This window comes from Aricia agestis, chromosome 16, assembly GCF_905147365.1.
Source record: "Aricia agestis chromosome 16, ilAriAges1.1, whole genome shotgun sequence".
NCBI lineage: Eukaryota > Metazoa > Arthropoda > Insecta > Lepidoptera > Lycaenidae > Aricia > Aricia agestis.
In genome coordinates, this window is record NC_056421.1 from 2,473,741 (window position 1) to 2,500,046 (window position 26,306).

Here is a 26,306-nt window from a genome sequence, read left to right on the forward strand (position 1 = left end):
AATATACATATTTTATAAGTTTTTACAATTTTTACAATCTACTATCAGAGAAGTTGATTCCTAGGCAGATGGAGGACCCACGTAGTTTGGTCGTGATACGTCAAACCCAGCTGACAGATCACAATTAACATTGAATTGACATGATCCGACCAAATGACGTTGGTCTGTCAACTGCCTAGGAATCAATTTCCTTGATGGTACATATTTTTGGGAAAATGGCTTGATGCCAAAACAGTGTGCATTTTTCTATAATTGTTTCACATAGTTGTTTTCTATAATCCACCTCTATTATAGTTACTCTTTTAGAGGTTTCAAAATTGTTATGAGCAACACAAAAAAGACCCTTAGTTTTTTTAGAAAAATGCATCTGAAGTTGTAGCTGCGCCATATATTTTGGAGCCACTTCACTATTGCTGTCAATATAACGGCTCATCGCTTTTTCTGATGATGGGCATTTAATTTCTATACTGTACACAGTACTTTCCCCATCTGGAGAAGCACCCATTATAGGATGAGCCGCATTTAATTTCAACCCGCACTTATTTATTTTTATTTGTTTAATTTTCTCTACTTCTGTCAATACCTGACTTTCTAAAAATCGTCCCCTTTTCATAGCTTCTGTGTCCTTTAGTTTGTTTGCTCCCAATATGTTCTCCATTAAGGAACCATCCAGAACTTTGCAATGTGCTGCCTCATATGCCTTAGAAGCTGTGATTCTCCCATATCTTAGCTCATGCCATAATGGACAGTCATTTTGATCTTTAGTTATCAATTCAGCTTGTTCGCATGCTTCTGTACTCATCACCAGTTTACAATATTCAACAAACTCAACAGGGTTTGTAGCCTTGCTTGCAAGAATTAAATGGTGGATTGATAGTTTCTCTACATTGTTTGGAGATTGATAAAATTTCATCAGATGATTATTTGTATCACCAACAGTCACACAATTATTTTTTACCACTGATAGAAAATTGCCAGTGCTCGAGGAATTTGGTGCAGGATTATGTTTAGGTGTTTTGCAAATATCTTTTGCTTTAATAAACTTCAAGCTAGTACCAATTGAAGAAAGCCTGGATTTTTTCCAATAGCACTCAATGCTTGTACTTGGCGGATCTTCACTACGTCGGTGAAGCCATGCTAAAAATGCATCAGCATGTTTACATCCTCCTAAAACAAAATAATAAAATTGTTTCTTACATAATAATGTAACTCTGGTAGTAATCGTTAACCTAATGCTGCTATAATTTGTGACCTCATAATTTGACAATATTTATGGTTATACAAACCCAATGACTATCAAGAGTTTTATTTAGATAACAGTATTTTATCACCCTCAAACACAAAGTAAAAGAGATTATACCTAAGTGTGCTGCGCAATCCAGACATTCTACAGAAATAACAGTTTCTTCAGCTTCATCACATATAGCTTGAACTGCATATGACTTCTGACGAACATTGTGCTCTGGTGTGATGCGAGCTTTTACTACACATAAGTTTCCCTCTCGTTTTATTTGTACATATCCTACAGCTGAATCGCCATATGATTCTCGTTGAGATCTGTAACAAGCAATAATCTAGGTTTACTTACCTACTAAATACTAATACATAAAAACATGTGATTGATCTACTTCATAAATATTTGATGGAGAAGTAAGTACCTAGGGTTATAGTATGAACACTGACAATTTCACACACATAAAATCCTATATAATATTAGATCTAATTCTAATAAAGTACCTACAATGAATATAAACAACATTTGAGGTTATATTGAGGGAAATAATTTTATAAGTGCATGTATGCATAAAAAACAAATTTACTAGATTAAAAATACAATGTTTTACAATAATTACCTTGCAGCTTTTACTCCCTTAACCTCAGCAGATGTAAAATCCGGGTTTGACGCAAAATATGTTCTCATCATGAATGCATCTATTTTTGGAAGATTATCCGACTGTGCTTTCACAAAACCGTTGTCCGTCATTGCTGTTGATGACGCTTAGTATTTCTTGGGATTAAAATTAAAAAAAACTAAGCTAGAATACAACCAATTTTTATCTCCAACACAACCTGAATGTATCAAAATCGTATGAAATTAAATCGCAGCCCACAGGTGACTTGATAGGTGACAACTGACAAGCATGAGGTATATTGCTGACAGTGACAGGACATGCCCTATGACGTCACGTTTTATTTCGACCATTTTGGAAATTTAATTTCGCGCGTAAATTTTTCACTTTTTGATTTATGTTTTAAATAATTAAATACCATATTAAATTAGAAAATAACGAATTGAGTGTAATACTAGGACCTTAAAAGCTCAGGAAAAGAAAGAATCAGGCCATTTTATTTTTTATGCATATTCCCTATTTGTTGAGTCTTTTTTATAATTTCAGTTATTTTTTTTAATTTTTAATAACTTGGACATATCATGTCTCCAGTTAAAAAAATACGTTAATTATAATGAATAGTTGTAAGTTTAATATGATGAATGTTAAGAATAATAAATAAAATATGTTGTCCATAGTTGATTCCTTAATTAATATCCTTGGCCTATAGATGAATATGTCAATAAAATAATAATTATTCATGTTCAAAAATTTATTTAAAATAACAGGTACCCACGTTAATCCACATTAATTTGTGGACTTCACAATTCAATATTCAACAAACATAATAATATACAAATTATATTATAAATCTATATCAATAATTATATAATGTAAATTGTAACTAAATAATATATTAATGGAATATTCCAATACTCTATTCGTCGTGATATAATAAGGCAGTGACGTAATATTGTGGAATAACATGCCTTTATTTCTGCTGGTTAAAGGCACTTTGAATTGAAACATATTATGATATCAAATGTTATAGCAAAATATTATATCTTTTGCTGCTAAATTACCTGGTCCTTTTAGGGGAAAATATAGAAAGCTTCAGTAAAGCCACTACTTACACAGAGCATAGACAGGTAGGTAATTAAAATTAATACATAATTATTACGAGTATCATTATTACTACATGCGGCAATATAAAAATAAATTTCATCGAAACAATCATAAGAAAATAAATTCAGTAATAAAAAACCGTCACCATATTATATTATCTATGTTAAGATGGCAGAAAAGTTACTACTTAAGGAATAGAATAGGATAGTGCTCTAAAATAAATACTAGATTTTTAGGACATTCACAATACTAATATTGAAATGAGAAAAGATATTAACAATATACAATTGACATGAAAGTGTATGACACAAAAGTAGGTTTCACATGATTTGGGAAACATTAGGACATTCCTGTAATCAATTCATATTTTATGAATGTGATAGATTTTGTAATACTTACAATAGCTGTGTAGAAATTTTTTAAGATTGAACAATGAAAAAACAATTTGTAATCTGTGGGATCATGTTGCAAGATTGGAAATTCTTTGTGACAAATTATTGTATGATACGGCTTGAAAATACTGTCGTATTCGTTTGCTTTTTGTGAGCAAGCCCAAACCTTTAGTCAAAAATCTTTAAGACATTATGTAAATCAGAAATTTTATCAAGAAATCGCAAAAAGTTCAACGAACACGACTAAGTCCAAAACACGTAAATCTGTTAAATAAGCAATTGCATAAAATTTACGAAAATTCGATTACAGTTTATACTATGGAAATATTTTTATTCTTCATTTACTTCATTAACGCATTGACAACGGCATTAGCGTTCAGTGCCTTCAAATCGGTGTAAGTCTGACCGGTGCCAACGAATACTATCGGTTGTCCAGTGATATAGGTCATAGATATGGCGGCGCCTACTTTATCATCGATGGTATCGAATTTAGTGAGCACAATACCGTCTATGACGTGAGGGTTAGTAGAAGAACTGTGATCAGCCAACGCCTGGTTGAACTTAACCAGCTGATCGACTGCTTCGTTGCCAACTAAAGCCTCACCAACAAAGAGAACCAAATCCGGTTCATTCACCTTGATGAGTTTAGCGAGCGCTCGCATTAATGGTTCGTTGTCCTGCATACGGCCAGCTGTGTCGATTAATACCACGTCGATTTTGGAGTCCGCCGCGTATTTGATGGCCTCCATCGCGATGCCGGCCGCGTCTTTGCCTGGAATTGGAATTAGTATTTGTTAAATCAAGTCATAACTTATCATTTTATGTCAAGATCTTTTATTATCTTGCATTTGGTCTATGAGCCACCGGTATCATAGAACAATGCAAGCCTCTTTTATTATTGGAAAGGCTAGACGCCGGGTTAAATAAATTTAGACAAGCGGTGGCATGTCAAGCCAAGTGACTGGCGAGCAGCACCTTACACAAACCATTTGGAGACACCTTTATCACTCATAGCTCAAAAACTATTTCATTATGAGTTGAATTTGGTAATAATATTCCTGCACATTATGAACTATCAGTATGTGTTAGTACTTAGTTGTCACGCATGCGTACATAGAGTGACAACTGACAAGTGACACGTACGTGCTCGGATTTTTATACGTGTGCGTGATTGTATTAATGTGTGCGTACGCGCTTGCGAGCGTGCGTGTATGTACGGATTAGCGGACGCGCGTGCGTATATATACTATGTGTACGTACCGTAGCCGCGCTCGTAGAGGTGTACCATGGTGCGGTTGTGCACCTGTGGCGGGTGCAGCGCTAGCAGGCGCCGCACGTGCGTGCGCAACTGCTCGACAGCGCCGGCGCGGAACGTGTCGCACGCCGCGATCAGTACGGACAGGTTGTTCTCGATCAGCCAGAAGCAGATCTTAGCGAGGTTGGTGGACTTGCCTACACCGTTTACCTACAAAATTGTGTATTAGGTTTTTTATCTAAGAAAACATTATAAGTCGTCGAGAATATAATTAGAAACTTTGAACAAAAAAATATTATGCGCGTGCGTTCGTACGTTACGTAGAAACTGAATGGCACGGGTAAAATTATTTATTACACTTGATTCATAGGCAGACTATGGAACTACGTAATTTGGTCTCGTTTTGTCAAACCCAGGTAAAGGTACCTGCTAAGAATAATCTAAAATTATACTTAACGGGAAAATATAAGATTCATAAGTAAAAAATGGGATCAGATATTTTTTAACAAGGTTTCTATTTACACGGACGAAGCCGCAGTCAAAATTATTGAGACTCACCCCACAGAATGACATGACATAGGGTCTTCCCTGCTCCTTAGCATGCAGACAGTCTCTCAGTATGTCGACACGGCGTTTGGGCGACAATATCTGTACGAGGGACTCCGTGAGTGTAGCGCGGATTGTTTTAGCCACGCTATCGAATGTACCGAGTACCTGAGAATAGAGATAGTTATTGTAAATTAGAATCTAAAATACGCAAGTTTCACATGAAATACGTGAATTTAAATCGGTAAAAATTAATTGTGTCTAACGATATTTCTTTTCACCTCACGTAAGGCTTTCTATAACTAAAGAATATAAAAGGAGGACATACACATAGGCATCAAAAGATTTGAAACAAGTGTTTCGAATATAACAACAATAAATTCCATTCCAAAAAATCAATTACAATAAACGAAAGATACCAATTAACGGCCGTTCCCAATATATATATTTTTTTAATTAAATAAGGGGGCAAACGAGCAAACGGGTCACCTGATGGTAAGCAACTACCGTCGCCCATGGACACTCGCAACATCAGAAGAGCTGCAGGTGCGTTGCCGGCCTTTTAAGAGGGAATACGCTCTTTTCTTGAAGGTTTGCAGGTCGTATCGGTCTGGAAATACTGCTGGTGACAGTTCATTCCAGAGTTTTACAGTGCGCGGCAGAAAGTTGCGCGAAAAACGCACTGTGGAAGACTGCCACTCATCAAGGTGATGAGGATGGTATGTTTTTCGCGTGGGACGATAGCGAAAAGTTGCAGGTGGTATGATTCCGAACAATTCCTCAGAGCACTCCCCGTGATACAACCGATAGAGGATGCAGAGTGAAGCTACATCTCGGCGTAATTCCAGGGGGTCCAAGCTGTTTGAAACACTATGGCAGTCAACAATTCGAGCAGCCCTTCGTTGGATACGATCCAGAGGGAGCAGTTGGTATTTTGGCGCCCCTGCCCAGAGATGAGAACAATATTCCATATGAGGCCGAACCTGCGCCTTGTAGAGTTGTAGGCGTTGGTCCGGACTGAAGTACTGTCTCGCTATGTTAAGTACACCAAGCTTCTTCGAGGCTAATTTGGCCTTACCCTCAAGATGATATCGGAACTGGACTTCGCTCGATATGTTGACGCCAAGTATCTCAATGCTAGGGGAGATGGTTAAAGATGTGCCTCGAAACGAGGATAAACGACCATTGGTGACTTTTTAGTGGTGAACGCGCAGACTTGTGTCTTGGTGGGGTTGAATTGGACTAAGTTACGTCTACCCCATTCAGAGACCTTCTCCAATGAATTCTCCACCTTAGACACAAGTTCGTTTCGACTCTCAGTGACATTTTGCCGAGAAATATTAGGGGAGCCGGTATATACAGCATCACCTGTACTATCATCCGCATAGCAATGAATGCCGTTGGTTTGTAACATGTCATTGATATGTAGTATGAATAGAGTAGGCGATAGCACACAGCCCTGAGGGACACCAGCATTAACAGACTGAGTTTCCGAGCATTCGCCGTCAACTACGACCTTTATGCTTCTGTCTGCTAAGAAACTAGTGACCCACTTACATAATTTCTCGGGCAGGCCGTATGATGGAAGCTTTGATAGCAGCGCTTTATGCCAAACCCGATCAAAGGCCTTCGCAATGTCCAAACTAACAGCCAATGCCTCTCCCTTCGACTCAATTGCCTGAGCCCAACGATGAGTCAGGTATGCCAAGAGATCACCAGCCGAGCGACCCTTACGGAACCCGTATTGTTTGTCGCTTAGCAATCCCTGGCCGTCCAAGTATCGAAGAAGCTGGCTATTGATAATGGATTCCATTATCTTCGAGAAGAGAGAGGTTATAGCGATTGGTCTGTAGTTGGAAGGATTTGAGCGGTCACCTTTTTTGGGGATCGGGTGCACCAAGGCTGTCTGCCAGGAAGCCGGGACGATGCCATTGGAATAGGAGAGCCGAAAAAGACGCGTCAAGACCGGAGCCAACTCTGGAGCACACTTTTTCAACACAATAGGCGGGATTCCGTCAGGCCCACTCGACTTTTGGATATCAAGGAAACAAGCTTTTCGCACTGAGCGCTGATGAAACCGAATATCCGACATGATGCTCGTGCATCGCGGTATGGTCGGCGGTTTCTGCCCCCTGTCATCCAGGGTCGAGTTTGACGCAAAGAGCTTGCCCAGAAGATCGGCTTTGTCCTTTGCGTCCTGGGCCAACGATCCATTTCCTACGTGTAGGGATGGTAGGGTTGGCTTGCAGAAATTTCCTTCAATAGCTTTGGCCAGAGACCAGAATGCACGGGTTCCCGAGGGGAGGCACTCAAGTCTCTTGCCAATTCTATTGACGTGCTGTTGCTTTGCCCGAGTAATCTCTTTCTTGAGGGACCTAGAGGCAAGGTTGTACTCCTTTTTATATGTGCTGGTATTTAAATCCCGAGCAGACACTGCGTTGGCCCAGGATTGGTAAGCCTCCTGCTTCCGGCGAGAAGCTTTTTTGGGAGATGAACCAAACCAGGGACGAAATCTGCCGCCAGTTGGCACTACAGAGGTCGGAATGAAAAGTTCCATCCCCTGCATCACCACATCGGCAACAGAGTTGGCAGTGTTGTCGGAATCATCCGGCGAGAAGCACACGTGCCCCCAAGGATAGGATGCAAAAACGACCGCATCCCATCCTAGTCTGCTGACTTGTAGTGCCACACACGACGGTACTTAACAGCGCGCTGTCTAAACACCGTCGTAAGTGGCACAGAACTCCTAACAAGGCAATGATCCGATGAACCAAGTGGTGCGGTTACGGATATTTGGTAGCCGTCAGGATTTGAAGTCAGTAGGAGGTCCAACAAGAAAGGATTCTGACCATCCACATCTGGGATTCGCGTAGGCGTAGTAACCAGTTGTGTCAAGTCGTTCGCAAGGGCAAAGTTGCAGACAGATCTCCCCGCATGATCAGTTTTACTGGAATTGAGCCAGTCGGCGTGGTGGGCATTAAAGTCGCCAAGTATTATGATCTCTGCGGATGGGATATGCTGCTGCACAAAATCTGAAGCAGCTTGCAGGTGCTCCAAGAGTCGGTCCGTCTCGGGGTCACCACTATGGGACCTATATAGACACGCATAGACGCGAGGGTGGTCGTCGCAATCTATGCGGAGCCATAAGTTTGATAGGTCCATGACCTCAAGATTGCTGAGGCGGCGAGAGCTGATATCATCTCTGATATACACACACACTCCAGCTTTGGGTAGAAAGGAGTGCTCGAGGTAATACCCTGGGTGGGAAAGGAAATGTGTCACTCGGAGATGATATCTGCGTCTCGGTTAAAGAGAGCAAAGCCGGCTTTGCCGTCTCAAGGTGGTAATGGACAGCATTAAGGTTGGAGTGTAATCCCCTGATATTACAAAAGTCCATGTTTAATATCGAGGGGGGTGCCTTTGTGTGTTTGCTCTTGCCCCGAGCAGATTGGAGCGCAGTTTGCCCTCCTCAGAATACGAGGGGCAGCCTGGACGTCCACGTTCAGTTCCAGGAGTTCCTGAGCCTGGACGTCCAGAGAGGGATTCTCCAACGCAGTTGGTACCCTCCTGGGGTAACAAATTGTTTTTCAACTGCGGCATTTCTAGGGGGGTAGGGGATTGGGCCTCCGGTAAACTCACTCACTCGGCGAAACACAGCGCAAGCGCTGTTTCACGCCGGTTTATTTATTTGATCTATCTCTGGTTTTGCCCTACTAGAGATAGGAATAGCTCACATTAGACATAAGAGACATATATTTTATGTCAATTCAATGTTAGCTGCGATCGGTTGTATGTCAAACCAGATATAGATTGAATATTGGGAACGGCCGTAAATAGTACCTACTGCAGCTAGTGTGCCAATACGTGTTTTGCACTATGAAACAACATAAAGAAACCACAAATACAGGCTGTAACAAAACTAAGTAATAATACTTTAGGGTGGATATGGATCCCGTGCGCTGCTACTTTCACAATGAACCCTCTACAAGGAACACATACACACCCTTAAGTATTATCACTAAGGCTAGTATAAATAGTCGGTACTCAAGATGCATCTCGGTCTCAAGACACGGTTCAGGCTCTGTGATTGGTTGGCTGTCAAAATTTGGACCAATCACAGTCGAACCGCGTCTTGAGACCGGGTCGCATCTTAAGTACTAACTTCGTATACCAGCCTTAGGCCCGTATACGGGCCTAGGTTTTCTTACAGCCTAAGTTTTAATAAAAATATTCGTACCTTCCCCTCCAGCTTAACAGCTACCGAGTCGCACAGCTTGTTGGCGATGTCGGCGGCCACGTTCTTGCCTATGAGGTGGTCGCGCAGCTTGTCCAGCACCGGCCGCATTGACTCCTCCGTGAGCGCCTTGGAGCCCACCAGACCTGGGATAATCACAGGGCCGGATTTATAATTTTTATGAGTATAGACCATATAGTTAATATACCTAGCGGAATAGAGAAACAAAGGCCTGAGCAAGAGAGATGTCACTATCAGTAACACTGCGTGGTAAAAAGAGACGTGTGATACATGACAGCAGCACTGTTTTTTGACGTCCAGTCAGCACATGCCGCACGTTGACAATTTAATCTCATAGAAATCATGTTCAATCATGCTTGTGTAAGTGTATACTTACACATATTTTTACACACAGATGAAACCAATTTCGGTTACGTTTGACAGCTCGAGATTGTTGCTCTATTCCGCTAGGTATATTAACTTTATGGTATAGACTATAGGCCTTTTTAATTTTGCTGCCCCTATGTACGAACTCTGTCACCATCTTAGGACACTAGGACACTGCCAGCCCCCCCACCCCCCTAGGACGCCATAGGACGCTGCCGCACTATACTGCCTATACATAAATCCAAAGCTGGATAATGAAATTGTTAGAAACTGTTTCTAACAATAGCTACAAGGACCGGAGACAACTCTTTTACGTCCATGCCCTTCTATCAATGTTATTTAAGTAGCGGGTTTTTTGGCAGGATAGGGAAAGCTAATCGAAAATGATAAAGGGCCTTGGCTTTTGTTGTCAGAAAACCTCTGGAGTAGATGTTGAGGCGTTATTATAAGTAACAATATATAACTATAATATGGTAATTAGTTAATTACTAACCAAATTGTATCTTTTTACTTTATATGGTAAACTATTTTTCTAACAGAAGACATAAAACCAATATGCTTGGAAGACAATGTCATGCTGCGTTTCCATGCTCGCCAAGCATCCACAAGGCACAAGTGTCCACAAATCTCGCTTGGCATTTAGAAGTCGTTTACACGCTTGTGAATGCGTCAGTGTATTACGTACATCCAAGCATGGCGGACACCGAACGTTTAACCTTTCACAGCGGCTACTAAGTGCGCGCCAACGTGTGAACGCGTCGCAAGCGCTTGCCGCAAACGCCCTTTGATCTGTGTCCAAAAACCGACACTACTCCGGATTGGATACAAGCGTCCACAAGCTCACGCAAGCCAAGCCAGATACTTTCTTTACACGCTTGTGCTTGTGGACGCTGGTCAAGCCTTGGCAAGCATGGAAACGCAGCATTAAACATGGTTCACTACATACCTTTGAATATCCCAAACATGCCGCCACTCTTCTTGGGGCTGGGCTTGTCCTCCACCTCGTCCTCGCTGCTGCTGCCCGACTCCACCTCCAGGTCACGGATAGCACCGGCCATTTGACCCACGATCTGATGAAGTATTTGAAGAAACAAATAGAAAAAAATAATCAACAAAAAATAAAGTGGTGTGACTTGCCAAGTGTCTAGAAGTGTTAAATGATGGCAATACAGCACCAAAATCAAATCGCTCTTAAAATTTAAAATGGAACTTCATGTAATCCTCCACAGTAAAAATAGCTATTTTAATTTTGAAATTAGAAAATTGCTTAGAATGATGAGTAATGTTTATGAGTAAACACAGTTTGTGGCATAATGTCCACAAAGGTATTGGAGTTTCGACCTGACTCTCGTTGGTATTAGATATTCTTAAAGTCTTCGACCATTTACAGGTTTTTAAAAACGTAAAACTAAAACCCTTAGATATAATCTCATGGAGCCCGAGGCCGAGGGTAAAGTAAAAAGTAGATAAACCATTCTGGGGTCCTAAAAGAAATTGATCAGAAGAAAAAGGAAAAGAAAATCTAATTTTATTTTCCGGTGCGGAATACCTGCGTATCCTGCACGACTTCCACATCACCCTCCTTATCGGTGCTGAAGTCCAGCGACGGCAGGTCACGGTTATTGCCACCCAGTTCCCACACACGCGGCTTCTTCACACGCTCAGTGGGCTTCGGGCTCTTGGGGGACTTCCTAAAAACATATTTCTTTTGTAACTCGAACTTGGTTCGACACACTGCCCCAAGTCTAGATAGATAGATATTGCAGTGGCATATTTTTTTTAGAGATCACCTCAAGGAATCACTTTAATTTTGTTAATTTTGGACGTAAAAATAGGGCCATGTAAAGAAACAATATAACATGTAGAGCTGATTTTCTAGCAACATAAAATGAAATTCAACAAAACTGTGGATTATTTAGTGTTTTTTTTTTTTGTTTCATACATTTGATGACACAATAGACATGTCCTAAAAGTCATGTATACTGGTCACCTCATAAAAATATTTTTTGGTTCAGGCGTTCGCTGCGTTGAACCTGTGGCTGTCGCGGGCGCCCGCGCTGTGCGCTCGCCATAGGAATCGTGTCAGCCGGCACGATTACTATGGCGAGCGCACGGCGCGGTCGCCCGCGACGGGCAGGCGCGGCGGGCACACGCTCAACGCAGCGGACGCCCTCATACTTTATCTGTTACCTGTGTTTTATTGTATTGCTTCTTGAAATATAATAAAAATCGTACCAAAAAGTAGTACCATCGAGGAAATTGATTCTTAGGCAGTTTGCAGACCAAAGTTATTTGATCGGATCATGTCAATTCAATGTTTATAATTGTGATCTGTCGGCTGGGTTTGACGTAACGCGACCAAACTACGTAGGTCACCCATCTGCCTAGGAATCTACTTCTCTTATAGAATCTGATACAATACAACATACTTAGTCTCCTTCTTAGTTTTGGCCAATTTTTGTGCAAGCTTGGCCCGGTTGGCAGCGATGACTTCGTCCTCCATGTCCGAAACACTTTCATTGGTGCCATTAGTAATGGATTTGTTTTCCACAATTTTCACTGGAAAAACACAATACTTAATAATTTTGTATGTACACAATTTTTGAAAAAATGTATGTATGGTAGTTTATTCTAAGACAATATTTAAATAAGGTCAATGTGTCGAAGTCCGGCATACTTTTCTAAAATTAAAGTTTAACATAATTTTTTGACTTGAGATTCGCTTTTTAAGGTTACTTGTGTTATCGGAAATTATAGGCTATATATTAATTAGACCTATAATGATCTAAAAATAATCTTAGTTGCCGTATTTTTTTACTTACGTGGTATTTTTAAAACTCGGCGTGTAGACGGACTTCCCTTACAGTTTGAGGTAAGTCCGTCTAGCAGCAGTATAGCCATAACTTGTGAAGTAAAATGCATGGCAACGGAGACACCGTTACCGAGCCTAGCCGCAAAACGGCCATTCAAATATGTGTTTAAGTTTTCGGTAATACGGTTCGCATTCCAGAGAAAATTAATTTTATATCATTTTAAGGCAAGTCCGGCATATCGTAAGTCTAAGTGGTTGCAAACATTTTCATTAAAATTATAGTAATTTTTTTTTTAAATTAAACACTAAGTATAAACATAAATGTTTATTACAACAAAATTATATTAATTAGTGCCGGTAAAATCTACAACTTTGCTTCATCTTCATTTATGGGATGAGACATTTTTCAACATAGGTACTCACCTACTTAATTTTGATTTGATTATTGTTATTGATACGTCTACTTAGTACCTATTTTTTTTATTCCGTAATATTAATATTTAGTTAGTTAAAATAACTTTTTAGTTTACGTAGCAGATTAAGGCCATACTCGCGAAAGTTACGCACTTTTACCATTATTTTCGCCGCTCAATTAAAATTATAAGGTTTGTTGGTCCGGGAGGTAGGATTTTTTTAAAGAAATTTTCTGCTCTTTAAGGATCTTTTTTCAAATTTTGATTATCTCAAATAATTGTTGGTTTCGGGAATGTTGAAAAAACCAAACCCTTCTTTTTTAATTTGTTGTTTATAACTTTTGCCATTTTTATCAGCCCCTATTGTATGCTCTTTTCGTGCAGTAAAATTTGGGCAATGCTATGATTTAGTAGTCCTAAGTTTAAATGCAAATTAACAATAAAGACATGTATATTTGAAAATGTTGACAATATCTGATTCGAGGCAAGACCGGCATATGACGGCCTTTCCTTATGAAAACTAGACGGACTTCCCAATTATTGCAATTTTAGGTTAGACACATGTTGCAGGTGATAATAACGAAATTAAAGCGATAATAACGAATCGAACACCAGTAATAAGTAAAAGGATCACTAAATTATGTAATCCAAGAAACTCCAAAAACTCCTTCATATATCCACTTTCTTTAATTTTTTTGGCAGAGACTTACACTCCGACTGCGAGTACAAAACGGAAAAAAAAATTGAGATCGTTTTTTTCGTAACAGGTAGTTAGTAGCGACATGTCTGTTTCTTAGGTCAAACTAACTTTGCAATATTGTTTTACCCACTGAGCCATATGAAACTAGTCGTTCAAATATGGAAGTTATTGCCGCTAGACGGACTTACCTCCCAGACGGACTTCGACACATTTACCTTACATAGGCTTTTGATTGGTGCCAGCAAAATGTACCATTGAGGAAATTGATTCCTAGGCAGTTGATGGACCTATGTCATTTGGTCAGTGTTTTTGACATAACATGGCTAAATTACTTAAGTCCACCATCTGCTTAGGATTCAACTTCTCTGATAGTACAATTCCAGATAGATTTTACGCCTATAAATCACAAGAAATCTGGTTAATTTATTTTTAAATTTAGTTTCTTAATATTTTTAGCAATATTCCGCGAAAACAACTTCCACCTTTAAGTAAATGAGTGAGTGTACGCATAGGCATGCGTACAGCACCTCCCTCCCCCCACACTGCCTATGCGTACACTCGCATGCAAGAACTTGCAAACACCACCACCACACAAGCTATAATGTTGGCAAATCCGTGCAAGGCCCCTCACCACCATGCAGGTTGAAAACCTCGACACGCATTTCGCCCCAACACCGGAGCATACTCAGGATGTGGACTCTACGAACAACTAACTTAACGGATGTTGCTAAAAATATTAACAAACTAAATTTAAACTATGGATTTCCGTAAAGTAATGCCTGATTCCATTAACTAATTTATTTTTGATTACTTAAAAAGATTTCTTGTAATTTGTAGGCATAATATTTAAAGGTAAGTGTTTTCAACATACCAGACTTTTTAGATTTCTCGTCTCCTTTACGCTCAATCATGGACGCAACAGTTTTCTTTGACTTCTGGGAGTCCTCAAAAGTTCTCATTTGTTTTGGAAGTTTCTCTTGTGACTTAGCTGTAATTTAATATAGCTTGTTATTAGTCATGTACACAAGGACAAGAAAATCTATAACAATAATAATTATTGTAGACATATATCTTCATATGTTTAAAGAGTATTTGCTTTTGTACTTCAAACAAATTACACTAACATTACTCAATCTTAAGCAGATAAAGTTATTAAATAATTACACAATATAACATATACATACCCCACTGTTCACATTGTTTCAAAATGCTATCGAAAGTGGTTTTGAAATCGAAATCTATGTTATGCCAGCCGCTGGTAAGTTCATTTTTGTATTTGTCCCTGAATTCCAGGTGAATATCATTTAGAAACTTGTCTATGTATGACAATTGTAGGATACGTTGATACGCCACAACAAACACGAGTTCAAACTCATTATCCAACTTGTATTGGAGACTTAACGCATTATGGTTGTATGTACTGTTGCTAGAACGCTCCTGAAACAAGTATGAAAAAAAATACTATATAAAAATGTGCATTTCTTTACTATTCCTTGTTGTATGGACTGTTGCCAAACGTCCCTGAGACAAATACCTGAAGTGCTCTTTTGCGGAATTATGATTTGATAAGAATTTATCTTAGAGTATTATGTTATCAAATATTTTGTTTACAGTATAAATAGCAGTACAAATCTAATTAGATATAGTAGTGAATTTGATATTAAAGCCTTGATTTGATTCCTGTTTGTGCGTTTTATCAGTAGGAATAAAATTATGTGGAAGTAAAGTGGTTAAATAAGTAAATATGAAGGTTATCCTGTTTATGAAACAGGTGATTTATTTCAACATTCAAGGGATATATTGTGTGCCAATGACTTTGAACTGTACCAATACAATCGAGTCACAAGTACACGTCTATCATTTCTGAATTTTGATTAGTAATGAAACCATGGAACTTACTTGTAAGATTACATTTCGAATGAGAGCGTTCACAGACGGCGAAAAAATTTCACTCGTGCTTTGAAAACACCACAGCACAATACCGCCTTTGCTGAAGATGCTAAATAGGTCCAACATTTTGTTAAATTATGTTAAAAATGTTTTATTACACTGCAAGCAGCTGTTTCGTACCAAATATATACTAGTAATCTGTGTTTCGTACTACGTGCTATTGTTGCATGACATAAAAATCCCTGATTTTGACAGAAAGTTGACAACTCAATACCAATCGGCAATCACCACAGATTATTATCACCAATATCACCAGAGCTCTCAAATGTCAATGTCGTTCAGAAATACATAAGATAAATGACTAGTATAGTAGGTTGGACAGTACCAGTCATTGGAAAAAGCACAAAAAACACAATATTTATTAATGTTGCTTTAAAAATTTCCTGTTTTTAAAGTAAAAGAAAAACAGTCAGTTTTTACACAAATATTACTGAAAAACAGTAAGTTTTTACAGCAACATTAATAAATATGGTGTTTTTGTGCTTTTTCCAATGACTAGTACTGTCCAATCTACTAGTCATTTACCATAATTTATAACATGAAATTTTTAGAGAACACTACGTTTTGTTTGTTTAGTATATAATAATATAGTAACATTGATAAACTGTATTTTTGGCGAGTTTTGAATTTTTATACTTACAAATTTTAAGTTTTTAAATTTTTAACTTTTGCCGTTCGGAAATCTCGGTGACAAACCAAAGACAATATTCCTTTTTTATCTACAATTTCCAGAGACAAATTTACACAACAAAATTGTCAATTCATCGTGAAGGAGATTTGTGGTGAATCGAAATTGTGAATCGCATAAATTTAATTAACAAAGAAAACTTATTATATCATAAAAGTTATCGAAAATTAACGAAAATGAATATTACTTCAGCCGCGGGGATCATATCCCTGCTAGACGAACCGATACATGAAGTAAAAGAGTTTGCTTTGAAGAGATTAGACAATATCGTCGACGAGTTTTGGCCGGAGATATCGGAGTCCATTGAAAAGATTGAGATTCTTCACGAAGACAAAGTGTTCTCGCAGCATCAGTTGGCCGCTTTAGTGGCAAGTAAAGTTTACTACCACCTTGGTGCGTTTGAAGATTCGCTAACGTACGCGCTTGGGGCTGGTGACCTCTTTGATGTCAACGCGAGAAACGAATATGTTGACACAACGATCGCTAAGGCGATCGACTTCTACACCCAGAAACGAAAGATATTGTTCGTGGACCAAACTGCGGAGCCAGTCGACCCTCGGTTGGAGGCCATCGTCAACCGGATGTTCCAGAGATGTCTGGAAGATGGCCAGTACAGACAGGCGTTGGGCTTGGCCCTGGAGACGAGGAGAATGGACATATTCGAGGAAGTTATCATGAAATCTGATGATATACCTGGTATGTAACCCCTTTTCACTAACGAATATGAAAATTTGTTTATAATAACAAAGTATAGACTAGTATTAGAGGTGTTAGTGTTCGTAACATAAAAAAATCTTTGTTCATTATCACAAATGAATTTAAGTATTACATCATTCTACATTAACCGCTTGAACCCCACCAACACCATAACGAGCCACCTGTAAAAATACCTCTGTGTACCACCGGCTCTATATTGAGCCACCTGATGCACTCGACCTCACACTGTTTTGTAACTTATTTTAGTGTGTATAATATTTAATTTCGTTTTTTCTATGCATTATTTTTAAGAGTATGAAGTTGGCTACAAAAAGAACACACTAAATTAGTTCCTGATTGGCGCAATTTTGTTAAGCTTGAAAAAAAATTTTAGAAAAATTTAAATGATGCCATAGAATGCCCTATTTGAGGCTCAATAGAATTTTGACATCCCAGTATTTGAGAGGTTAATTGAACTACAAAATATAATGATCTTGCAAAGTTAAACTGGTATTGGTTTAAATGAATTGAATGAAAAACTTTATTTCATGGAACAGACTCACTTAGTTAGTAGAGTCATATTTTTAGGGTTTTTTTAAGAAGGAATAATAGTAAAATTTTCTGTTTTTTATACACCACTTCTGCTCTATGCCTTAAGTTAAATACCTTGAGGATCTCTTTCTATGTTAGATATTTTTTATTTATGTTCACATTGTATTTATTTCAGGAATGCTTCAGTATGCTTTTACAGTGGCAATGAGTCTTCTTCAAAACAAAGGCTTCCGCAGCACAGTTCTGAGGTCACTTGTCAACTTGTACAGAGGATTGAATGTCCCCGACTATGTCAATATGTGCCAGTGTCTAATTTTCCTGGATGATGCACTTTCTGTGGCAGAAATTCTGGACAAACTTACCCATGGACCCCAGGAGTCAGTATTAATGGCCTATCAAATTGCATTTGATTTATATGACTCGGCCACACAACAGTTCCTTGGAAGAGTGCTCCAAGCTCTAAGAATTACTGCACCAATACCTAGTGCTTTAGGTGGCAAGCCCCAGCCACAAGGGGGGCCTTTCCCTGAATCTTCAATGGAAGTAGACCAGCCGGCAGCTTCAGAGGAAACTAAAAAACCAGAAAGAGATATAGAAAGCTTAAATGCTGATGAGAAGGAGCACCAAAGGAGAGTAGAGAAGTTAATATCTATACTGGGTGGTGATGTTTCAATAGCATTACAATTACAATTCTTAATTAGGTCAAATCATGCAGATATGCTTATTTTAAAGAACACAAAAGACGCTATTCGAGTGTCAATTTGCCACACAGCCACAGTCATAGCAAATGCATTTATGCATGCCGGAACAACCAGTGACACATTTTTAAGGGATAATTTGGAATGGCTGGCGAGAGCTACCAATTGGGCTAAGCTAACTGTGACAGCATCACTTGGAGTTATTCACAGAGGACATGAAAATGAATCTTTAGCACTCATGCAGTCATATCTACCTAAAGAAGCTGGGCCATCTTCAGGCTATTCGGAGGGTGGTGGTCTATATGCATTAGGTTTGATTCATGCCAACCATGGAGCCAATATCATTGACTATCTTTTAACTCAACTAAAAGATGCACAAAATGAGATGGTTCGCCATGGTGGATGCCTTGGTTTGGGTCTAGCGGCTATGGGAACACACCGGCAAGATGTATATGAACAACTCAAATTCAATCTCTACCAAGATGATGCAGTAACTGGTGAAGCAGCTGGTATAGCAATGGGCATGGTGATGCTGGGATCGTGTCATGCAGCAGCTATTGAGGATATGGTGGCATATGCTCAAGAGACTCAGCACGAGAAAATCTTGAGAGGCTTAGCTGTTGGTATTGCGTTTACAATGTATGGCCGTTTGGAGGAAGCTGATGCTTTGGTACAACAATTGTTAAGAGACAAAGATCCACTACTAAGAAGAGCTGGCTGCTACACTATTGCTACAGCATACTGTGGAACCGGAAACAATGACTCCATTCGTACATTGCTGCATGTTGCTGTGTCAGATGTAAATGATGACGTCCGTCGTGCCGCCGTCACCGCGCTTGGCTTCCTTTTGTTCAGAACACCAGAACAGTGCCCATCAGTGGTATCTCTGCTAGCAGAGTCCTACAACCCTCATGTCCGTTATGGAGCTGCCATGGCTCTAGGAATTGCCTGTGCTGGCACCGGTAACCGCGAAGCGATCGGTCTTTTGGAGCCGATGGTCAAATTCGATCCTGTCAACTTCGTAAGACAAGGCGCCCTCATCGCTTCAGCTATGATATTGATTCAGCAGACTGAAGTGCTCTGCCCGAAAGTTACATATTTCCGTCAACTGTATGCCCAAGTCATTTCAAACAAGCATGAAGACGTTATGGCGAAGTTTGGCGCCATTCTTGCCCAGGGCATCATAGACGCCGGCGGTCGTAACGTGACTGTGTCACTACAGAACAGAACAGGACACATGAACATGTTGGCTGTTGTGGGCATGTTAGTTTTCACGCAATACTGGTATTGGTTCCCACTCGCCCATTGCCTTTCCCTCGCATTTACTCCCACCTGCCTGATAGCACTCAACTCAGATTTGAAGATGCCTCTGCTGGACTTGAAGTCCAATTCTAAGCCCTCGCTCTACGCCTACCCGGCTCCATTGGAAGAGAAGAAACGTGAGGAGAGGGAGAGAGTCACCACTGCCGTTTTGAGTATCGCCGCCGCTCGTGCCAGGAGGCGCGCGCACGGCACCGATTCGGCGTCATCTAGCAGCGCATCGGCGTCCAAAATGGAAGTCGATGAAGACGATAAGAAGTCCACCAAGTCGCCCAACCCGAACATAACGGTACACGCCAAAGCTGAAAAGGAGGCGAGTACCTCAAAGGATTCGAAGAAGGATGATAAGGAAGGCAAGGAAGGTGAAGATAAAGATACCAAGGAGAAGAAAGAACCAGAGCCGAATTTCGAAATCCTCACCAATCCAGCCAGGATTGTGCGGCAACAGTTGAAGGGAATATCCATCGTCGACGGTTCTGGCTATACGCCGCTCAAGGACGTCACCATTGGCGGCATTGTCATGCTTAATCACACAGGCGAGGGTGAGCAAGCCCTTGTGGAACCGGTTGCTGCCTTTGGCCCGAAAACCGAAGAAGAAAAAGAACCGGAACCACCAGAACCTTTCGAGTATTTGGATGAATGATGTAGTTTATTCGGTTAAAAATCCAGTAGCCTATAGGTCTTTATAAATTTTAAAACTCAATGTATTGACAATAGTTTTCAATATTGTGAAGTACACATTACTAATTACAAAATATTATTTGTGCTTTTAATAAACTATAATGTAATTATTACTAATGTTTGTTTTATTTTTTAATAATATTTTCCGTAGTGATTATATTCTCTTTGATATTTTCAAATAGGCGGGCGCCAGTCATGTGATCAAATAATTTTCATATTTGTGCAAAGTTTGCTCAAAGTTTGAAGCCCATGTCTGGCGCCGGCTTTATGATACGCCCAAGGCCCATCAAACAGAGAGTTTGCGCTCGTGATATATTACGTCACACAGGGGGTGTTCTGACCGCACACTGACCTCCATTATACAAGTACGCTGGACCCAAGATACTCACCTGCTTTTTGTGCCTATTTAAAGTGGAATCAGCGCTCCCAATGCGGGGGCAAAGAACTAAATCTGACGTAACTTGCTAATGGCCGCTTAATCGCTACCTATTGGTTGTAGAAAGAAACTAGTATTAGTTCCTTGAAGCATTTAAGAAGGTTCCAAGTAATCCCACTACTGCTATCAGCGCCAATAAGGCGACTTTCAAACGTCATTTTTACGTCAAATTTACTTCTCTTCCCCCGCATTGGGGGCGCTGATTCCGCTTCAAATAGACACAAAAATCAGCAGTCATTTCAAAGGGTATCATAAATAATTCATGAGTCCAGCGTACTTGTATAATGGAGGTCAGTGTGACCGCAGTCCGCACCATAATTATTGCTTCTGTGCACTGACCTCCATTATACAAGTACGCTAATGGAGGTCAGTACTTCTGTGTGACTGACCGCTTGACTCGAACGCGGAACGTAGATTACGAACGCAGAACGCTTGAACGCGTGAGTCGTGACCGCTACACAGAACACTAATACTCCTACGACCGCTATCTCAGCTAAACTAAGGTCTTGATCTAAACTCCTAAGTCCTATGTCAATGCAAATTTCAGAACGAAAAATTATAAATTGGATGTGCACTCTGCAGATTAATTTTGTGCTGCATGCAGTCTGGTATTCTGTAATCTGTGAGTCTGGTATTCAACGACGATTTTTATTGACGTTTGAATTTGACATAAAATTTGACCACAATTTGACACTTGACAGCAGTGTTGCCAACTTAGTGGAATTTCCACTAGATCTGGTGGTTTAGACGTACCTTTCGGCGGGAAAAAATTGGTTTTAGTGGCTAGTGGACTTCTTAGTGGATTAGATTATATAAGTTAGTGGTGGCTTCGACGTTAAACCACTAGTTTTTTTTATTATGTTTCTAACCCTTGAAGACGCACACTGGAAACTTAATTATATTATTATTATCTTTATTCGTTTTGCCGCATTCTAACGCTGATATAGAGCGATTATTTAGCATGATGAATGTTGTCAAAACTTAACAGAGAAACCGGATGAAGTTTGATCGCCTTTCTTTGTGCAAGGTAAGCACGCGAAGGCAAATGCTGTAATAACAACATAATACCACTAAATACCGTATTACAAAAATTAGAACTAAAGAAATTTATTCTTCACAAACTGAACAACTAAATGACAATGATTCCTCTAAAGACGTTCATCTTTACTCTTTAGTTAAGTACCTACTTATACATAGGTAACTAAAGTTTTCCTTTTTGTAGTAACAAAAATAATTATTTCATAATAACAATGACGTTGTTGTATTATTTTCAAATTATATTCAGATAGGTTGTTGTTGTCTTTAAGTTATTTAGTGGAATTCTGGTGGTTTGAGAGGCCATTTAGGTTTTAGCGGTTTCTGGTGGTTTACGCTGCTGAATTTGGTGGGTTAGTAAAAAAAAAGTTGGCAACACTGCTTGACAGTTGCCCTTAGCAGTTGCAGCGAAATAAATTTTTGCAAAGCACAAACGTGTTCAAAAATTTAATTAATTTTAAAGGAAAATAATCATCCGGTTAGCTGTAAATCACTAAGTAAACCCAAACAACAAACAATGGAGTGGAATCTTCAATACGGTGAATTAGCGAAGGACGAAGAATACACGAGCACATGTGAGGAGCTGAAAGAGAATTTAATTAAAGTACAAAACGTCCTTGACAAATTGTTACCGCTCAAAAGTGTTTATAATAAAATGACCGTGCCGGATCGCATAGAATACGATTTGTTCATGGTGTACACACTCAATTCCCTTTACTTCATACAACTTCGCATCCAGGGTGTGGATACTAATGACCATCCCATCAAGCACGAGCTCCAACGAGTAAAAGAACGCATGATAAAGTGGCAAGAAATAAAGAGCAGAAACTCCAGACCCAAACTCGATGTAGAAGCCGCCAAAAGATTTGTACGGAGTGGCTTATACGACCACAATGCTGAGAAACCTAATAAAAAGATAAAGTTCTCAGATGATGATTAAATTTAAACAGTAGATAGAACATTTAAAGACTGATTCACATATTTTAGTGGTTAAGATTTTGTTATCCAAGATGGAATGTTCTCATATTAATTATGCATGTCTTTTCATTGAGTCTGGTGTTTACGAATTATTTATTTTTGTTTAAATTATTGTAATAATTTAACAAAACTTGGTTCTTAGAATTATTAATGTTAGTTTTCTTGTTTATTTGTACATAATATTATACACTATGCAAATAATAATAATTAGATATAAGATCCTATTAGAAAAATTTTAGGTTACTGTATGATTATGATATTGGAATTTATATTTTCTAAATCCATGCTGTTTACTATACCATCTTAGTTAATGATAGTTCCAGATTATTAATTTTATGTAATCAGCTTATTTACAAAACAATATGAAACTGTTTATGTTAAATAATAATTATATAGGTAATACACAGTGCCAAACTTGTTAACAATAATTATGTTAACAGTTAACACTATCTCTTCTACTAATATAATATTTATAGTATGCTAACTCCAATCTATTTATATTCAATCATAATAATTGGGTTTAGTGTTTAAATTGTCAATAAATTATGTTGTCCCTTAAAAAATTCAAAAGTCCGTTTATTTCCTCAATAGAATTATTCCACTAGTTATTAGTCACGCATAAATAAAAAAATGCCATTTATATTCTAACCTTTACAATTTTTTCCCAAGAACATAATGAAATATATACTTCATGATGTTCTTGGGACAAAATATTATAATAATATTTTTTCTGCAGTGTACACAGGGTAACTTAAGTATTTTACCTTTTTTATCAGCCATGTTTTGAAACATTGTAAAATTATTGGTAAATCTATGAATGAAATTACTAATACTATACTATGTTGTACCTATTGTACTCCAAAACCAAATAAGTATTGGTATTAATACATAGTACTTATAATAAATAAAAAAAATACCACAGCCAACAGTTTTTTTCGTTTTTGAATACATCCTTATAATATCCTTTACATTAAGCATAGAGAGTATTTAGTCTGCTGGGCAGAGGGCCATGTAAAAAACAAAAGTAGGACAAAATCAAGTAATTTTATGAAAAATATCTTCTTTCGTTTTTGGAAGTTATTATTATTATTTTTTCGGTTTAGCACTCACTACACAATAGGAACTTAAAATGTAGCCTGGGAAAAAAATACAGCATTTTGATAAATAGTTTATTCAAAAATAACTATTGTTTCAGGAATGTATGAATATTAATAAATATTTAAATTCTATCAATTCTTGGTCTAAAGATTTAAAAATTATAATTCCACAGTTCTTATAAACCTTATAATTATTATTATAAAATGTAAAAGCATAAAATGACAAGATTACACTACTAAATAAGTTAATCATATTTAAACATTGTGTCTTGTAGCTACACTATCTATTTTTCAACTTGTAAGACTAGTCCCGCTGCTGAAATATTGTCTCCCGCTCCCGCAGTCAGCTGTGCTTCAGTGCAAATCAAAACTGGTGCCACGCATATCTCCACCTCGTCTCCATCCAACACTTCGTCCCAACAGGAAACAGGTTTTGTTGGCTCAAAAAATACTCGACTATTATTATCGTTGTCCGTTGTTGTTGAAAAACTGTCATCAAGAAGCAACTTAGATTTGCCCAATGCAATATTTTGACTGTCGCACACATATCTATGGGCTGTCAATGATGCCTTCGCTGCTGCAGCTTTAGTTCTCCTCCAAGCTGAGTCTTTCACTGTCAATATAGCTTGGTAAGCTAAAGTGTGAACATGAATACGGGTTAGCTTTCTTTTGCTACCAAAGTCTTTGTTCTTTTTTCTTATCATATTAAAAGTGTTACGCATTTGATCCAATGCTGTTGCAACTCTGGGGTTGGAGTCAGCTACGAATATCACTTCTCCGTGTTCTAAAACACTGTTCAGATTGGATAACTCCTGTTCGTTCATACCGACAGAATCTACGTAAGGCAAAACCTTAGTTGTCAAATGTAGCAGCAGCTCTATATCAACATAGCTTGCCATCTCAAAGTGGGCTAGTGTAGTCAACGGTTGGGACAAAATTTGCTCTCTAACTAGATTAAGTCTCTCTGCCCTCAGATCTGAAACATAATTTTTTTTCAAATTAATGTTTATATTTAAAAAAAGACTGTGAGAAGTATATAAAATATATAGCTATCTCTATAAACAGAATTATAAATTGTCACAATAGAGATTGTAAACTCTTTTTACCTCTTCCATCTTTAGTGAATGGGAAGTTGTCCATCATCTGCAAGCCGCTTATGACTAGTAAGTTAGGGCTGAACTTGGGCAAGCTTTCCCCGAGCTTCTCTAAGGAACTCAGCAGTGGGTTATTAACATCATTGTGCATGATGTATCTGTTTGCTCGAGGAGACCTGTAAGCTCCAAACTGCTCATCAGTTTTATATTCGAGTATCATGTGTACATCATCCTTATCAACATCATCACCACCGACAATACTTATTTCATTGGGAATGTAAGATTTTAGTTTATCACTCATTTTCGCGCCGAGCAGCACCCTCCAGCCTTCGAGAAAGAATCTCTTTGCCATTAGTGGGGCATTGCCCCCAATGGCCCATCTTGTGTCAGGTAATTTTAGAGCATCTTCTACGAGCTGGTCAAACAATTTGCTGTTAGACATGAAACGCCTGAAAAACGAAAATGTTCATCGAGTTTTACAAATCATGAAAAAGGTGGAAAATGGACTTGTTTTAAACTGTTCCAATAAATATACATATTGTCTATTTCATTCAGTGAATAATTCATTGGTTGTTAATAACGAAATTTAAAACGATTTATAAATTAAACACATACTCAGCTGCTGCTCCATGCTTGAAGAAGTAAGTGAAACTCTTAATAAACTCTTCTTTGTTCGTTAGCTCGTTAAAATGCTTTGGAATGCCTTTTAAATCCTCTGGATCTAACAAAGAGGTCGCGTTGACGAATAGATCGTGGCAGGCGCCATAACCTAAAGCCACCTTCGGCTGCCTAATTCCACTTGCCACTTTGTTTTCGCTCTCCAAATGTAGCAGATGTTCTTTCACCGGCGATAATCGCATGTCACCCAAGTCATCTTTACGATAGAAGATCGCGTATAAGACGACGCAAAAAGATAAAATAGAACCGAACTTCAGTGACGCACCCGACATTATTGCCGGCAATTTACTTATGATAGTGAAGGTTGGAATGCATATATGTTAATATATTGTTTACTTAGACCCACGTCAACTCATTATAATAATTAACATAGGTTTTTACTTTAATTTTGTTGACGAGTTCACATTTCAAAGTTCACAAACAGTAAATATGTCATGAAAAAATTGAAAAGTCATTTTTGATCTCGCTGTCATCTGTCAATGTCATTTTTTTTTCTTATTATGGCGCTCGGATTTTTAACCAAGGCCAGTGTCAAGTAAAATATTTTTACTTTAAATTAAATGACTTAATCGAGAAACATGTACCGAAACGTACTTTAAATAACAAAAAGAATTCATATCCTATTTGGTTCGGCCACGATCTAATTCGACTCCTCAAGGAAAAAAACAAATTTAGAATTCGCTTTAAAAAATACCAGAACCCTCGAGATC

At 38.6% G+C, this 26,306-nt stretch overlaps 4 protein-coding genes across 5 annotated transcripts; 1 reads left to right on the plus strand and 3 right to left on the minus strand.

Annotated features, from left to right (window-relative positions):
• Positions 1 to 157: 157 nt before the first annotated feature.
• Positions 158 to 2,365, minus strand: LOC121734660. Of its 2 annotated transcripts, none has more exons than XM_042125259.1 (3): positions 1,854 to 2,365; positions 1,361 to 1,557; positions 158 to 792 (listed from the first exon to the last, which is right to left on the minus strand). In XM_042125259.1, the coding sequence occupies exons 1-3, from the start codon at positions 1,982 to 1,984 to the stop codon at positions 176 to 178; spliced, it is 945 nt and encodes a 314-aa protein (XP_041981193.1). In that variant the 5' UTR covers positions 1,985 to 2,365; the 3' UTR covers positions 158 to 175. The 2 variants fall into 2 exon arrangements, with proteins under 2 accessions (XP_041981193.1, XP_041981192.1); XM_042125258.1 differs by having other exon boundaries at positions 158 to 1,167.
• Positions 2,366 to 2,583: 218 nt separating this feature from the next.
• On the minus strand, positions 2,584 to 15,813 carry LOC121734655 (signal recognition particle receptor subunit alpha homolog). Its single transcript, XM_042125251.1, has 11 exons — positions 15,795 to 15,813; positions 15,593 to 15,763; positions 14,878 to 15,130; positions 14,565 to 14,681; positions 12,198 to 12,327; positions 11,318 to 11,459; positions 10,715 to 10,838; positions 9,385 to 9,527; positions 5,160 to 5,315; positions 4,607 to 4,811; positions 2,584 to 4,118 (listed from the first exon to the last, which is right to left on the minus strand). Exons 2-11 carry the CDS (start codon positions 15,707 to 15,709, stop codon positions 3,688 to 3,690), a joined length of 1,818 nt encoding a protein of 605 aa, XP_041981185.1. The 5' UTR covers positions 15,710 to 15,763; positions 15,795 to 15,813; the 3' UTR covers positions 2,584 to 3,687.
• Positions 15,814 to 16,400: 587 nt separating this feature from the next.
• On the plus strand, positions 16,401 to 20,389 carry LOC121734652 (26S proteasome non-ATPase regulatory subunit 1). Its single transcript, XM_042125249.1, has 2 exons — positions 16,401 to 17,027; positions 17,755 to 20,389. Exons 1-2 carry the CDS (start codon positions 16,508 to 16,510, stop codon positions 20,238 to 20,240), a joined length of 3,006 nt encoding a protein of 1,001 aa, XP_041981183.1. The 5' UTR covers positions 16,401 to 16,507; the 3' UTR covers positions 20,241 to 20,389.
• Positions 20,390 to 23,882: 3,493 nt separating this feature from the next.
• Positions 23,883 to 26,025, minus strand: LOC121734800 (ADP-dependent glucokinase). Its single transcript, XM_042125416.1, has 3 exons — positions 25,534 to 26,025; positions 24,931 to 25,367; positions 23,883 to 24,800 (listed from the first exon to the last, which is right to left on the minus strand). The coding sequence occupies exons 1-3, from the start codon at positions 25,866 to 25,868 to the stop codon at positions 24,109 to 24,111; spliced, it is 1,464 nt and encodes a 487-aa protein (XP_041981350.1). The 5' UTR covers positions 25,869 to 26,025; the 3' UTR covers positions 23,883 to 24,108.
• Between the last annotated feature and the right edge of the window lie 281 nt (positions 26,026 to 26,306).